This window comes from Nothoprocta perdicaria, unplaced genomic scaffold, assembly GCF_003342845.1.
Source record: "Nothoprocta perdicaria isolate Ctin4 unplaced genomic scaffold, notPer1 scaffold_269, whole genome shotgun sequence".
In the NCBI taxonomy this organism is placed as follows: Eukaryota; Metazoa; Chordata; class Aves; order Tinamiformes; family Tinamidae; genus Nothoprocta; species Nothoprocta perdicaria.
Genome location: NW_020455498.1, coordinates 379,958 through 396,562, shown reverse-complemented (window position 1 = coordinate 396,562; position 16,605 = coordinate 379,958). Strand labels below are relative to the sequence as shown.

The 16,605-nt window shown below is 44.3% G+C and overlaps 1 protein-coding gene across 2 annotated transcripts in view; it reads left to right on the top strand.

Moving 5' to 3' along the window:
* The first annotated feature begins 294 nt into the window (after window positions 1–294).
* Window positions 295–16,605, top strand: part of ELMO1 (engulfment and cell motility 1) — a 241,407-nt gene continuing 225,096 nt past the window's right edge. The window contains exons 1-3 of one of the 2 annotated variants that reach the window (XM_026040820.1): window positions 295–439; window positions 13,931–13,971; window positions 15,206–15,278. In XM_026040820.1, the coding sequence (XP_025896605.1) occupies window positions 362–439; window positions 13,931–13,971; window positions 15,206–15,278 (192 nt within the window). In that variant the 5' untranslated portion in view covers window positions 295–361. The remainder of the gene's footprint in view (window positions 440–13,930; window positions 13,972–15,205; window positions 15,279–16,605) is intronic. The other variant, XM_026040821.1, reaches the window with a different exon arrangement.

The following is a 16,605-nucleotide window of genomic DNA, read 5'->3' as shown; positions in this document are numbered from 1 at the left end:
CTATTTAAATCTAATGCATGACTATTATTCACCATACATTCCAGCGCTTCAGCCATCTTCCCAGCAGAGCGCCTGGCTGTGCAGAGCGCCGTGGCAGCGTGTCCTGTGTTTGCTTCTGGAATACGTGTGATTCCCGCGYGCGAGCACATACCCCCGCGCGCAGACAGCCGTGCCCCTGCCCAGCCAGGCAAAACCATCGGGAAGGAAACAGCAGCGCTGCCGGCCAGGCTGAACTGCTGCGTGATTTCTTTTTCTTTTCTTTTTTTTTTTTTTTCCCTCCTCCCTGCAGGTGCGAATGAAGGAAGCTCTCCGCAGTGCCTAGTGTCCAGTTTTCCCGGCTCCGAAGCGCAGCAGCGTCGCGATGCCCCCTCCTGCTGATATAGTGAAGGTGGCGATAGAATGGCCGGGGGCCTTCCCCAAGTTGATGGAGATCGATCAAGTAAGTGCCTGCGGGGGTGCCCACCTGCACACGAGCTCCTCTGTGTGCCTGCGTTGGTGTTTGCGTTGCTGGGAGTATGTATGCTGTGAAAAAAAGTGCCTTTATGGAGGGTGTAACCCTCTTCCTCTGCTTCTGTGCTGAGTATTTTTGATGTGTGCAGCTGGAGGGGCGGGGGGTGCCTTTCTTTAAAGTTGCTTAAATAAGGTATTTGCTGCGTGTGTGACCCACTTAACGTCTCCGTGCCTTAGTTTGTTCAACTGTTAAATTGTGGCAGTGCTGTTAGCTCTTGGTGGAAAGTCTGCTCCACTCTTTGCAGCTAGTGCCTTTTATTTGTGCTATGATCACTGAATGGCTGCAGCAAAGGCTGATCTGGGAACTTGAGCAGCGGTACCCGGGAGCAGGAGAATTTGTGCTTTCCATACAGATGCATTTCATGGGTAGTCTGGTGCAGGTGGTCAGTCCTAATGCAACATGAGCAAAACTGATCTGAGACAGTGTGAGGAAGCTAACAAATGCAGATTTATGGGCTGACAGCTCCTTGTAGGACATATTTGGGGAGGAAGTCAGATTAAGTTATACAAGTGCTGCGCTTTAGGCTCTGGACTTATCTGAGACTGTTTTTGGCATAAACATTGGTATTGAAAGCAACCTTTTTAATATTTAACATCTTGCTCATAATTTAGTAACATCTTATTGATATCCTTCTGCATGATACCTGCATAGAATTACTCTTTTAGTAAATACTGTTTAAATTGAAGGAGGCCTTGCAAGTGGTTAATGATGAGCTTGATAAAGCGCTTGGACCCTAATCCGTCTGGAGACCGAGAAYGTTACAAAGTTCTAATGGTGAGCAGAAAATTTAAAATTTATGCTGAAAACATATTCCTGAAGTGGGGTCCTAATTTCCTCCTGCAGTGTATCGYTGCTGGCTGGTTCCCCCGGGGCGTAAGTGTGTGCATGCAAACTTTGGGGAAACGGGCCCGGAGAGCGGCTGCAGTAACAGCAGTCACCCTGCTAGGCACACAGAGCCCAAACCCCTGTAGAGGAAAAGATTGCTTGCAGGTTTTAGCACTTTATGGGCTGATTTACAGACCTGTCCAGGTTCTCTGTTTTCGTTTGCCGAAGTTTTTTGGTGAGCATATCTTTATAGTTACAAATCTCTTGCCTCCTRGAGTGAAAAATGTTTTCCTTTTTTTCGTCTTATATAACAAATGGTAGACACTGTGCACACTGTGCTCAGGGAAAGATGTATGTTAGTCATGACGAACAACAGCTCACTGCCATCCAGTGAAAGCACAAAATGAAAAAGTATTATTCAGCCTCTCTTCAAGCAGCATTAAAATAACACCGGGAACGTTTGTGCTTTTAATTTACAAAAGAGTTTAAAGTAATTCTCCAGACAAAACTCATACCTTATCTAATACCTACTGCTGTGGAACCTTGTTTTTATGACACAAGGTTAGAGGGGACAAGGAGGAGCAAGGCTGGCTTATGTGGTGTAGAGCTCTTGAAACGCAGCCTGAGAGGGAAAACAAGTGATCTGCAGCTTCGCCGAGCCTGGGAAAGCGAGGAGCAGCCTCACCAGCGATGTAGGAGGAGGCAAAGTGAGGGTTGGGAGCCCCATCCCTTCCCTTTCTACCATGGCAGGCACAGATGTGCTGGCAAGAAACGAGGATGGCCAAGGAGCAGCCCTTCTGAATAAGGCTTCACACAAGCCCACGGGTTTGCCTGGGATGGGGTGGGAGAAGGGGCCGAGCGAGTCCGGAGACGGTGCAGGGGGATACGTACTTGTGAGCARCTCAGCTCTTGGTTCATTTAAGTTTTCCCCAGGCTGTTCCCTTTAAGCGTCTCCTTAGYCGAAGAGCTCTAGTGGAGAGGATGATTCCTGCCTCGGATAGCTTGTGCTCTGTGAGATGCTAACGGGGAGGAAGGGAAAGGGAGGCAGAGAGKTGAAATGTCCTGCCCGCTGGCGGAACTCCGCAGCCACGGAGCTCGGTGCCGTCTTCCAGGTGGGGCCTGCTCATTCAGGCACCACCTGACATGCAATTCAGCAAACCCTAACAGCTCTGATTCACCCTTTTCTTCCCTCTGTGATCACTTACTAACAAGATAAACAAGATTTAAAAGAACAGCACTATAGGAACATGAAACCTCACAGCAGCATACCCTGAGTTCTTTATCTTTCAGTGTACCAAGGCTGTTCCAAATACAGAACTAAAAATTCCTTGTAAGCGATTAGAGAAGAATTGTTGTTTTTCAGGTTGCCTGTTATATATGCTTGGTGGCAGGTATCTGTTTGCATTTGCACAGTAAGCCATTTCACCTGCTGTGTACGTGCATATTTTGCTCAGCAATGAAGAGAAGAAAATGCAAGGAATTGTCACTGCAATGCCACAGCATTTGACAGTGGTGTATTGAAAGGTGTTGAACCTGGAAATAGTTGGAAAGTATTTTTTCCATCAAATGTTAGTAAGTTTTGCATTGAAAATTTTCTGTTCAAGCACATTTTTTTTCATACAAGCTCAACTTTGTGAACCACAAAGCTCTTTTAGATGATACTTTGCATTACATTTCTGCAGGATTGGTGACCTGGGTTCATCCTTGATGGTTTTAACTTTCAGCACAGAAAATTACCCTTGCTGAGTTAAGAAGACTGTTTGCCTGTGCAATTAATATATAATGAAATGCTTTGCTAGAGCCAGACCGTGTTGCTGGCGTTTCTCATTCACTCAAATATGCTGTTTCATGTTTTGCAAGTGCTTCTTCCTGGAAAGCTGCTGTAAACAAGGAGGGGAAAATTGCATATTAGTTACAGCTCCCTCTCTTCTCAGGTAGGGACTCATTGTCGCATTAAACTGGCTGTTTGCTGTACTTATTACAGCTCATTTTAAAGGATGAGCAAGGTAATGTACATTATGTGCTTTTCTGTGTTCTCCTTGAGAAATGGACTTCCCTGAATTCACTTTCTCTGTCCTGWAATGTCTTGGGTTTGTTATTTGAGTTTGCCCCTGCCCCCAAATCTCTGGTGGAAATATGGAAAACAGTATCTACGCTTTTTTYCCCCTCTGTGTAGTTTGACCTTCATACCTCCTTGCTGTCAATGTTAATATTGTGGTCAAAACTGAGCCCTAATGAAAAGGTTTCATAATGAGTAAAGCTTGATAAATAAGGGTGATCTTCCACCTTTAGGGCCTCTGTTGTAAAAGACAAGGAGTAGAAATAAGATAGTGCTGAAATTGCATGGGGACCTTTTTGGTGGTTCAGCATGAAGGACAATAAGCAAGAGACAGGATGACCGGCTGTTACTGTCCTCTCTCCCATTCAGGCTGGAAACTCTGAAAGACTTTGTGAGTGGGACTGTGTGGGCTCTGTACAGAAACCCTGGGCTCTGGCCTCCTCTCACCTTTCATAGAATCATAGAAYCAYAGAACGCTTAAGGTKGGAAGGGACCTCAGAGGTCATCYAGTCCAACCCCCCTGCTCACACAGGGTCACCTAGAGCAYGTGRCACAGGGCTTTCCTCACTCTCTCTGTCCAAAAGGCAGAAATTTATTTATTCTTGCTCTTCAGCAACAGTTTTTAAGTAATATTTTAAGTAAACCAGTGCCAGTTTTAGGTTATCTAGAAACACTGCTTATTGTTTATTTACAGCTTTACTGTTCCTGTTGCTGGGGAAGCAGTATTCAGGAAAAGCACTGGATAAGTATCTGGGGGCAGGAATTGTTTTAGGTCATCCCATTCAAACCCACTTGTGCCTGTGTCCTGTCACTGTGTGCTCCAGACAGATTGGTTTAAACTTGGGGATAAACTTCCTGGCTGTTGGAGGTGAACCCAGTTCCTGCCTGAAGGAAGTTTGTGGAGAAGCTTGGCTGTGTTATTTCTTCCTCTGGGTTTTCTTTTCTACCAGATCGCTTAGTCTAGATGAAATTAATGGATGTGAACCTCTACATTAGTGAGTATAATAATAATAAAAAATATTTTGCTTCTCAGATCTGGTGCACTGACCAAAATTTCCAGGAGCACTCTTAAATGGTGGTTTCATGTTAATAAAGTGCAGTGCAGCACTTGGAAGGAACCATGGGTCAGTGTTTCTCAAACTGCTGTGAGAAAYGTGGTTCAGAAGGGCTTGTGAAATGCTTAATTAAAGGAAAAAAAAAGGCCTATCAGTTCTGCTAGGCGTGTGGAATAAGAATAGCTGGGGTTTTTGCAAGTGCTGTCACCAGTAATAACAGTATACCGATACCATCCTAGCATCACAGTCTAAATGTGTGCAGTATTAGCAAACACCGTAATTGCTCAAGTAGTGCAAAAGAAAGGGGTTCTGGTATCAGTTTGTACTGGGGCTGTTCCCTGAAGTGTCACTCTCCAGGGTTAGTTCTGGCCCTGGGCTTGGACCCTCTAAAAAGCGGAGGGGATAAAGGAGGGAAGGGCTCTCTGCCCCCCAGAAACCTGCAAAATTACATAAACTGTCATGCAGAAGGATTGCAGTAGCTGCAGTAACTGGTGCTTTTTTTTTTTTGGTATGAGTATTGTGAAGATTTCCAGTATTATTGCACCTTAAGAGCTTCATGGCAATACCAGTGGTGCCTGCTGCTTTTGCTGGAGCAGCCCCTCTCCATCAGGCTGGGGAGATGCTCTTGAAGGGGGCAGCTCCCTCGCGGGTCGGTCGCTGCGGCTCCAGGAACCCGGCCCAAGGCAGGTGAGGCCAAAAGGTGGAGGCCTCTTCCCAAGGCTCGCTGTCACTTGGCTGCCTTGAGCCACTTCACTGATATCAGGACTTATTTAAAGCCAGCTTGTAGATTTTGAGCAAAGACTAGTAATCATTTTATGACTTAATGGGTTCTTTTYTTGGTAATGGTCAGTATTTCAACTTCACAAAACAAAAAAAGAAATTGTTTAGAGAGCAGGTACTAACCAGTGCATAATCATAGTGAAAATACTTTTTTATAATCCATTCAATTTTATACCATCAGGGATTATTAGCAGAACCGGAAAGAAAATGATATCCACTACTTAACCATTTTCTTTGTTGGAATAAAAGCCTCACTTTTTTTTTTGAGGAGGGGAAAAAAAAGCCTTTCAGCAATAAAAATAACCATGGAAACAATAATCCAGATGTTTTAATGGTTGGATATAATTCAATGCACTAACATATACATATATATGTATATACATAGCGCTCTGTTAGTGTAATAAACCAGTCATTGTTCAATTACTGGGAGAGATGGAAAAATATGATATCCTTTCTTGGGGGCCTGTAGGCTTTGAGCAGTCCCCATCAGTTCTCTGCTGTGGTGGCAGGCAGCCACGCTGGATAATGCAGCAGCGTTAGAGCCCCGTATTGGGTTTTATTAGTCTGGCTCTAGGCTGGTCCAAAACCGCACTCAGCGCTTTTAAGGCTGCGAATGGGCATCCTGTGGTGCGTGGCTGAGACCCCACTGAAAAAAACAGGAAAAACTTGGACATGCAGTGTTTGAATACAAGGAAGGCAGCAAAACTTAATGGATTGAAGATGTAGTAGCTGTAGAGGGAGGCCACCAGTTGTGAAAGAAGTGGGGGAAACTTAGATACGGACTGGTGGATGTTTTTGCTTTCCATCTTGTGCTTTCTTCCTCTTAGGAAACATCAGTTAAAGCATTTAAGATTAATTTATATGTATTTTTGTAGAAGCGGAAGTTGGATCGAGAGACACTTGAAATAGATCCCACAGAAGTACTGTCTTCCTGAACTGTAACATGGAAGATGCTTAGGAATAGTATGTAAAAAAAGGCATGAAACATTTAATCAATTCTGTCCTTTTCCTATTTTTAAGGAGAGCGAAGGGAGAATTCTGACTGTGCTTTCATTAGCACCACAGCACTAGCGAGAATCTTTTGGTAGGAGCTCTGAATTTTGCTACACCTTCAACCTTAGGACGTTTTTAAGATGAGGCAAACTGAGGTTGTTGCATCTGCCCGTGCATGTGGAGGCACAGACATTTGTAATAAATCCCCCCTAAGAAACAGCAGGAATCTTCTCTCTTAGGCGTTACTTCTGGTATATTTAAAGGAAATGGTGATTTAAAGGAAATTTATATAATGATGAGGCTCCTGGGGTTACACACAACTGAATTAATTAAAAGATATTTCATTCATATTCTGACCAGCTCAAATATTAAGTATCAATTAAATTATATCCTCCTTCCAGGACTTTAAAGTTGTAATACAAAAGAGAATAACAATAAAAATCCCACAATACAAGTTTTTGGCCCCTTCACCTATCGACTTTTCTACCAGTTTTAACAAGTRTGTTCATGTAACATAGTGTTGTGTGAAGAAACACATCTTAAAGCCCTTCTTTTTCTCTTTTGTAGAAGTATGTGATGCAAGTAGGTGTTGTGCTGCCCCATGCACTAGTCCACCGGGCTGTGTCCCTCAGATGCTCTATAAGCCTTCAGGAGTCTGGTGCCTGGGAGTTTCTTTGGCAGTTCAAGGTACTTTGCAAGGCACTTGAGGAAACAGGGAGAGACTTGGCTGTTAAGACACCAGGAGTTGAATAACAGCTTTCTGTAAAATGCTGGGGTTTGTTTGTTTTAATGGCAGTGTATTTCACTCAAGAATGCCACTTCCTTCTTTTACAGTCACTTCATCATCCTCRGCATGTGCGCTCCGGGGCAGTGAAGTATCTAGGGAAATGCAGATTTAGGACTGAGGATGTTTTGGCAGGGGGGAAGGAGTAGGCAAGAGGAAACTGCAGCTGAAGCTGAAGAAGAGGAGGAAATGAACAAGAACAGTTTTCCTCAAGTTCTGTCTGCCCTGCAGAACCCCTGCAGCTGTATTTATAGCAGAGTTTTTCTGCTGGCCTATGGACACTGGCAGCCTCAGGGATATGCACTTGGCCAGTGAGAGCCCTCTCCCTTCAGCAAGCTGCATTCGCAGGGAGGCTCTCACCTGAGCACCTGGGTGGGAGGGTTTCCTGCCGCAGGTCCTGGCTGCACCAGCGAGGTCCTGCAGCRCAGAGTCAGCCTTGGCCTTCCTGCGGTTGTTGTTGCTGAAGAATTGGGGTCCTCTCCCTATTCTTTATGTGATCATCCCCTCCAGAGTCCCCATGAGACAGGGAGCTCCAGTTCCCCCTATTTTAGATACCCATTGCCTCAATAATGAGCCTGGTCTCGCAAATACTSCCCTGCAGACAGTGGAGAGAGTCACCAGCGGTGATTCAGAGCAGGAAAGGCAGACTGGGCTGACTAAAGACCAAAGCAACCTAATACCTTCCTCTTCCCACGAGGGGAAGGCCTCGTCTCTTACGCCGTGAGAAATGTGTGGCAAAGCAGTAAGTCAAGGACCCAGGTGTCGTGGTGTCTGCTGYGCTCGCCTCTGAACAGTCCTGCTTCTGTCTCTGTAGCCGTTATTGTGAGACAGTAACAGATGAAGCTTCTACTGATGGTGAAAAGAGGTCTTTTTCTGTTTTATAATAGCCATAAAAATGACTTTTGCACTGCGAGATTTATTAGCGTAATGGTAGCATTAATTATAGACAGAATGGTGTATTTACTGTGTTGAGTCTGGCTTTTTGACAGATGTACAGATTAGCAACAGAACTCAGTTTTACACTCTGGCTGTTTTCTGCTCTCCAACAGATGTGCTGCATCTGCTGTTTCTCCGTGGTAGGCTCAACTTCAGCAAGGGTTAAGGCTTTTCTTATTAATTCTGTTGTGATGAAAGGTGTCAGCCAGGAAAACTGCCATCCCCAATCATTCTCAAAAACAACAACAGGAGAAAGGAATGAACCTTTGCTAGCAAAGGTATTCACCTCTGGCTTAAAGAAAACCTATCTCTAAGCTCCAGGTATAATATAGCCAAGATATCTGTACTGCATACAGAACMTAGGCCTGTACCCAGACCTACATTTTTTATCTTCTTTAGATGCCACAAACACAAGCACACACACTTTCTATTTGCCTTAGGYTAATGCACCCAGATGAGTGTACTGAGGCTTGAACTGGACTTAGGCTTTTGTTAATTTTGTCAAGTTGGACTTTCTGAACTTCTTTTGCTTATTCCACCGTTTCCCTGGAAGAAAACCGTGTTGTGAGTTTGCAAGGTGGCCTTTCGTGCCTGTGTCTGCGGACCACAAGTTGTACGCAGGAAGGACTGAAGTGATGAGAAAATATCCCGGAGTGGGAAATTTCAGGCTCTGCTCTTACTTGAGAAGTGGTACAAAATCCTGCTCAACCTCTTGCAGAGTGCCAAGGGGAGTGCTCAAGCAGACTAGGGATGAGAGAGACCTGTGTGCAATGATGCACCTGGAGATGTCAGGAGAGACAGATAGAGAAGCGCAGAAATGCTGAGGGAAAAGGGAGCAGGATATTTACTGCATGCTGGATGTTGCTGGGGATCCACTAAGGCAGCGTTTCAAACACCTGTCCTAACTGGCTTGAGATTCCTGCATGTGTAATGATGCTTCCTGCATCAGCTCTCACACTGCCCATGGCTGGTGTCAGGTATGGGGTTGCCCCTATGTGTAATTATACACCGCTCTACAGCAGTCAGGAGGTTGTAATAACCTGTTACCATCTTTAACTGCATTTCTGTTATCAGAACATATCCTTATACTAACTACTCTGTTCAGTGCAGGTGGCTTCAATATGTTAGCTAATGGGGTCATCTTCTACAGTGAGCATAAGATTTACTTTGGTCTGCATAATTTCATGGACTAAAACTACAGCTTGATAGATATTTTTCCCCCCCTTCCCCTCCGCTAAAGCGTTAAATGAGCATTTTGTCATGTGTAAAAGCACCTACTTCATTTCTGCTAGTACAGAGAAGGACATAAAGACAAAAAGCACTAGCACAAACTACTAATCTCAATAAAGAAAAAAAAGGAAAGATTTTTGGACTGTCCAGCTGTAAGGAGGTCTTTGAAGTACATGGAGTAGTAACATGAATTTGCTTTTAAGAAATGGAAATACACCCAAAATTTTATTCCATAAAAGTGATTGTGTGAGGATTGAGATAACAAAAGCATTGAATCCTTTTCTCCTTGACATCAGGCAGATATTTACAGCCAAGCAAGAAAACTTACTGTCTTTGAAAGGCCTGCAGAGTGGATTTACTGTGCGGAGAATGGAAGGAGACTTTTATCTCCTCTTTCAAGGAGTCAACAGAAAAATGATTTTCTTCTATTTATTTGCTAGCGCTGATACTTTGCTGTATAGAAAACAGCTAGCAGTGTCATGTCGCTGTTGGTCCAAGCCCTGAGGATTTTCCTGCAGCCTTCAGCCTCAGGGCCCCGAGGGCAGCTCGCCAGGGCTCCGGAGCGCGTGGCGGGAGGGAAGGGGCACCGAGGCCTGGCCCATCTGCCACCTGGGAGAGGGACCGAGGCCGCGCTGGGTGTCCCGAGGGGCCCCAGGGCTGCTCTTGGTGCCCTGAGGGGCCCCAAGGCGGCAGGAGCGGCCCCTGGGCCCCATCCTGCCCCGCTGCCCCGTCCTGCCTGGTGCCGCCCGGGTGGTTTCATAGAGACGGCGGTGGCAGCGGCACCAGCTTTAGTAGCCTCCCTCTGACAGCCTGGAGCGCTGGCTGCAGGTGACAGTCCCTCCAAGCCGGTGTGAAAGGGCAGCCAGGTTTGTCCGGAGACCTGTGTGCAGGCGGGACGCGGCCCCGGCACTGCTGGCAGCAGGAGCTTGTTAGCGTCCGGCGGTGTTTGTTTCACCTCTGTTGGTTTGTAAAGCTCCCATCAGCRGGATCAAATGGCTAATTGCAAACCTCCGTCCCAGAGGACTTGTGTGGATTTTCTTCTTTTCTCTTTCATTCTCTCGCTGTGAGCTGGGTTGCACTTCAGTCTCTTTGTCACTGCAGTGCTGTAGGTGTGGTGTCACAGGAGGACAAAGCAGCACTATGAAAGGCTGTCTGTGTTTATTATTGTTATTATTACTATTTGTTTGCCTTCATTTCTTTTTAACTCTGCATTTACAGTATCCACTTGGTCTTTTTATGTTTTGTTGTTGTTTTCTTCTAAGTTTTCCATATCAAATAACATAGAGTAAGGCAAAGAAAGGGGGATATGTCTATTAGATTGATAACTTGAGAAGAGACCTGAAAGCTGATGGAGTGAAAGATTCAGAAGTAACCAAATCCTGATTCTGGAAGTACTTGTCTGGGATCTTTCCAGTGTTTGAATTGTAATTSCCATTTGGCATTGCTGCAGAGTCTTTTTGCCTCAATTTCCTTAAGACGGGGAATGGGGAAGGCTGTTACGCTTTTTCATCCCTGGTTTATTTTTAATGTTAGCTAGTCTCAATTTACCTTTAAAAAAGGACCTAAAATCCCAGATACAAGTTTTGTCAAAATAGGTGAATAGAGGGGAAGGATCCGTGCTAGSATCCGAAGAAGGGAACGGGAGGCCACATGCAGAGCTGTACGTTTGTTGGGTGGCATCTGGCCAGGAGCCCGGCAAGCTCCTGCTCCTGCTTCGGGGGCTTCCTTTCCCTTGAGGGGCAGAGAGAGTCTTGGGATCACCTAAATAGGTTGCCTTAAACAGCTTAGAGGTCTTACYGCTTTTTCTTTCCTTTTTTTATCCCTTTGCAGTAAGGAGATGTGATTTACTCTCCTGGCGTGTCTGCTTCTCGATGAGTGTGGAAGGGGAGGAAGTGCTTAGAGCTAGAAATGCCCTTGGGAGAGGAGGGCAGTGGGGTCAGAGCAGCCCTGCAAATGCCACAGCAAAGCAGGCCGAGGAGCTGATGAGGCTGAAAACCTGGGCAGGTGGAAGGCGCTTCCTTCCTCGGCTCTGCTGCCTGGGGAGCTTTTGCTCCCGTTCCTCGGCTCTGCTGCCTGGGGAGCGTCACAGCCCAGCTGGGGAGCACGGAGGAGAGCGAAGCTGCCGTGAAGGTGCCTCTTGGCTGCTGCGGAGAGGACCCACCGCTCGCCTTTCCTGCCCCTTCTCTGTCACTGCAGCATTTGCTGTTCCTTTAGGCGCGCAATGAGTCAGATGAGAAAATAGAGCCAATGGAAAAATGTTTTTTTTCCTTTCATTTTTGCTAGATCAGTTTTTATTTTGATTGAATTTCTTGGTGCAACTCATATGTGTGCTTGCATGCAAGCAGGAATGGCACTGCAAGAGGAAGGGTGGAAACGTGGGCCGGGGAGTCATGGCAAGGGGGGACGGGACAGCTCCTTTCAGCATATGCTTTAATTCACATGTGATTCAGGTCGTCTTGTGTTACATTTTGCTTGTTCTAAACTCCCTTACTTGACTTGGTTATTGATATCCAAAATCCCTYCTTATACCTGACCTGGCAGCTCCTATTAGCGTCTCTGGATTCCTCTCTGTGCTGTGAGGCGGTTCAAGCAACAAATCCAAGTGAAAAATAATTTCTCCCTCCCCACAGCGTGCCCTGCCCCAAAGTTCTTTTGCTGCCCTGTCACTTTCCCAACATCATTTTTTAAAAATCTGTAGTCATTGAAGGGAGACTGCTTCTTTTGGGAGCAGAGTTGATTTATGCCTTTATGTATTTTGTTCTCTTTTCTTCCTTAAGGAACTCGGTTAGCTCTGCTTGCTGAAAGTAGAGCTGAGGCTCTTGCTCTGCTTGGGTCATCTGGGGGAGCTTCTGAGAAGCAGCAGCTCCAGGTAGTGCTCCGAGCAGTCACCTGTGACAGGAGTGATGGAAAAGCCCAGTAGCCATCTGAAAGGGAGCTGTTCTCTGTTGCCTCTTGCCCTACAGCTTCATCCAAGCTTGGAGTCGAGATGTATTTGTTTTTTCTTCGCACTCATAGAATGCTTAAGGTTGGAAGGGACTTTCAGAGGTCATCTAGTCCAACACCCCTGCACACACAGGGTCACCTAGAGCACGTGGCACAGGGCTGCGTCGAAGCAGATGTGGAAGATCTCCAGAGAAGGAGACTCCACAACCTCTCTGGGCAGCCTCTTCCAGGGCTCTGTCACCCTCACTGTCAAGAARTGTTTCCTTAAGTTCCTGTGGAACTTTTGGTGCCTCAGCTTGTGGCCGTTTCCTCTAGTTCTGTCAGTGGCCACCACTGAAAAGAGGCCGCCCCCTCCTCCTCACTGCCTCCCTTGAGGTATTTATACACGCTGATCAGGTCCCCCCTCAGCCTTCCCTTCTCCAGGCTGAACAGGCCCGGCTCTCTCAGCCTTTGCTCACAGGGCGGATGTTCCAGGCCCCTGATCATCCTTGTAGCCCTGCGCCGGACTCTTCAGCAACTCCACATCCCTCTTGTACTGGGGAGCCGAGAACTGGACACAGTCTCCAGATGTGGCCTCACTAGGGCTGAGTAGAGGGGGACGATCACCTCTCTCAACCTGCTGGAGCTGCTCTTCTTAATGCAGCCCAGGATCCCATTGGCCTTCTTGGCCACCAGGACACCCTGCTGCCTCATGGACAACTTGTTGTCCACTGTGATGCCCAGGTCCCTTCCTGCGGGGCTGCTCTCCAGAAGGTCAGTCTTCAGCCAGTACTGGTGTCCGGGGTTATTCCTCCCCAAGTGCAGGACCCTGTACTTGTTGAACTTCAGGAGATTTCTCGCCGCCCAGTCTGTCCAGGTCCCTCTGGATGGCGGTGCAGCCCTCAGGGCTATCRGCTACTCCTCCCAGTTTGGTATCATCAGCAAACTTGCTGAGGGGACATCCGTCATCCAGGTCGTTGATGAATAAACTGAGCAGGTCTGGGCTGAGGACCGACCCCTGGGGGACACCGCTAACCACAGGCCTCCAGCTGGACTCTGTGCTGCTGATCACAGCCCTGATCACTCCTCTTCTGTGGGTGCTCATGTGTCATGTGTGTGACCTCTATTTATAGCAATGTTCAGTGTGTTGTGACACTGCCGGGTGAGACTGSACCTTCTATTTTGGGACACAAACTAGAACTGTTTTCAGTCGGTCCAAGTGCTTGCAGATGCAGAGAGTAAAGCAGAACTGAGGCATCTGGAATCCTAACACTTTTCAGCTGGTGCTTTCGCAGTGGGGAGCTGCACGGGCATCTTTGGGGGAGTGTGTTTTTTGGTAATGTGTGACTATTACCTGGCAGCAGGAAAAGAAGCTTGCAAAAAAACCCCCAAAACAGAGTATCTTGTTGCTTGGGGTGTCGTTCCAGGAAAATGCTGATGTTGATATTTGAATTTTCTTTTTCTGTTGCATAATAGGACGCAGTGTACACTAAAGATTCTCTGCTGCCMCTCTCTATTCCCTCTGCAAGTTAAATTGATGCTGTATGCATTAAAAATTGACAGAAATGACTGGGAATGCCAAATTTGGAAAAAAAAATCATAATTGCATATCATTGTTTTCAGTCTTTATACACCTGCTGGCCAGAATATTGGAATAAAATCTCAATGCCAGCAAGGAAAACGAATTTATATGAATTTATATAATGACGATATATTAAATAGAAAATGAAAGACTGCTGTTTTGTTTTGTTGTTCGTAATCACTGCTTTTGGAAACATTTTAACAATTCAGGGTTGTTCCAATTCGCTGATACATTTTTTTTTTCCTTTGATCAGAAAAAGCCACTGTCCTCAATAATAAAAGAAGTCTGTGATGGGTAAGTTCTGTTGGACATTAGGTATTAGATGCTCTACTTTGAGTTATTAAACCAGCTGGGGGATAATGGTTATTGTGAAGAAAATGTAAATCTCCTTAATGGCTAGTGATTAGCTTCCTAAATTATTAGACTGCTTTATCTTCAAATTTTTAATTTGTGTGTGTGAGATGCTTATAAAATGGGGGTCCTGAAATCATCTCTCTTATATGTGAGTGGTTCACTTAGACTTTTTGCTGCAGAAATAAACAGAGATGAGTTTTATTCAGCACAGAGATGAGATTTATCCACTCACTTTGCCCTTGTGGTGCCTGTGGTTCAGAGGTTAAGAAACCCCTTGCCGTGACTGTTGCTTCAATTTCCAGGTCCTGAGCCCAGCAAATATTGCAAGCAGCTCCCGTTTGGCTGCTCACATGGAACTGAAATGTTAAACACAAGTTCTGTCCTCAGTATGAACTAATAATTGACCAGCCAAATTATCTTGCCTTAAATTAAGTATGTTAATATTTGCAAATTAATGCCCTTTTAAAAGAGTGCTATCAGAGAAGAGAAACTAATTCAGGTCCTTCAATTACAGCTGAATTAGATGCTATTTCATGAGTTACAATGTTAAATTCATGTTACAATCACGTTAGGATTTTATTACCTAAGTTAGTATAGAATCCCAATACTGTAAATGAATTCTATCTGTTTCAGTGATTTAATAATCTTGCCTATTGCAAGCAAAAATTATTAAAAACTTATTTCTTTTTCAGATCTGGAACTAATAGCATAATGAACTTTTTTTTTGACCTGGGGCACTGAAATACTCAAGTAGAATATCTGTTTTGTTCCTCTCTTTTTTTCTTTTCTTTTTTCCTTTTCTTTTTTTTTTTTTCATTAAAAAAAAAGTCTTTGAAGAAATATATTTATGTTCTTTAGTTCTGGCTGACCAAGGACAAGTTCAGGAATTTCAGTTAGAGATATGGAAGTGGGAAAGTATCTTGTTTGTGTGCTGTATCTATGCTTACATGTATCTTTTATCAGCATGCTTTTTGGTTTCTTTTTTAAACTCTGCAGCTCATTACAGCCTATGCTTCAGCATATAAATTCAGTATAGAAATAAACTTGAAACTCATGGACAGGACACACACTTATTTGATCTTAGTCAAGACCAGCTATGCAAAGAATATAGGAATTATTATTATTATTTTAAGATTTCCTTTTGTGATTTTTATTTTATTTCTATGTTTCCAAGGTGGTCTCTTGCAAATCATGATCAATATGCACTGCAGCATGCTGATAGTTCCAATTTCTACATCACAGAAAAGGTAGGTAAATCATTCAGCATGACACTTGCATAGTCTATCAAAGCGTACTTGCCACAATAATTGAAGTTAACATATATAAAATATTGCTGTCTTTTTACAGTACTAAACCAGCCAGGTTGAAATGAATCATCTGTACATCATTCTTATCTGAACTCTATATGGAAGCGTTGTGATAAAGTAATTGCACATGCCAAAGTGCAGTTGAAGTATTGGAGTGCTATTCTCTCTCTCTAATAAGTAATTTAGAGAAATTCATTTAAAATTTAATGTTACTTCATTGCCAGGGAAGTCTGTGGAAATTCCAAAGGCTGCAAAATCAATTGAGATTTTAGCTTATTGCAAAATAAACTCACTTAATGCAGAGGCTGATCTTTTTAGCACCTCATACTGAAGTTGTACGGTCAGTGCTGGAGAACATTGCCCATGGTGTAAGCCAGTGTCGTTATTAATAGCAGCAATAATGCTGTTCCTACAGATCTGCCACTGAGCTATGCTTGTGTTTAACTGTACTGCTGATGCATTTCTTTTTTTTCGTAGTATGATTTAAGATTTTTACGTGGAATTGAAAGTTCTAGTGTTACTATTATGCTAAATGGGCTGACCAAAAGTACTGCAGTGCAGATACTCGATCTTTGTAGCTGGAGCCAAATTAAAGTACAAGTAGCATTATCTGTCAATTAACTCTTTCTGTATTCCAACATATGGAAAATATTCTGTACTTTTGTAATGTAGTAGATATAGGGGACCTAAAAAAAAAAAAAAAAAAAAAAAAAAAAAAAGCAGTGTTGAAGAGTGTGAGACAAAATTGTGAATTGACTCTTCCATTATATTGCATAATGGCAGAAGATCTTGGATTTCGTAGTGTTTACAGATCTTTTCTGTTTAACATCAGCAAGTGTGAAGAAGTTAGCAGTACTGAGGTTAAGAAAAGCCTGATTCTTAGCAGTGACTTGTTTGGCTTCTTTGTTTTAAATGACTTTTTTAAAGAGTATTTTGTTTTGTTCTAAAAGACAAAACTAAAGTTTGAAAATGCCAAGGCTGTCATGTCTGTAAGGTTTGATCAGACTTCTGCCCTTCGGCACTGGTATTTATTCTTGTTTAATATTCTGCTRAAAAGTGGCGTCCCGGATATTAAAATATGTAAAACATGAAAGACTCATTGATGTTGGAAGAGAACTTTCGTGCGCTGTCACTTCCCGCCTTGGCTGATGAAGCACAAAAGTTTCAAGGACTGCATAAAGTTTGCTGCTCCTTCCTTCCTGCTGTCTTGTCCTTCTCTGGTTGTGTGTGCTACGTTGGTTTATATTTTGCCGTGTCCAGATAGCAA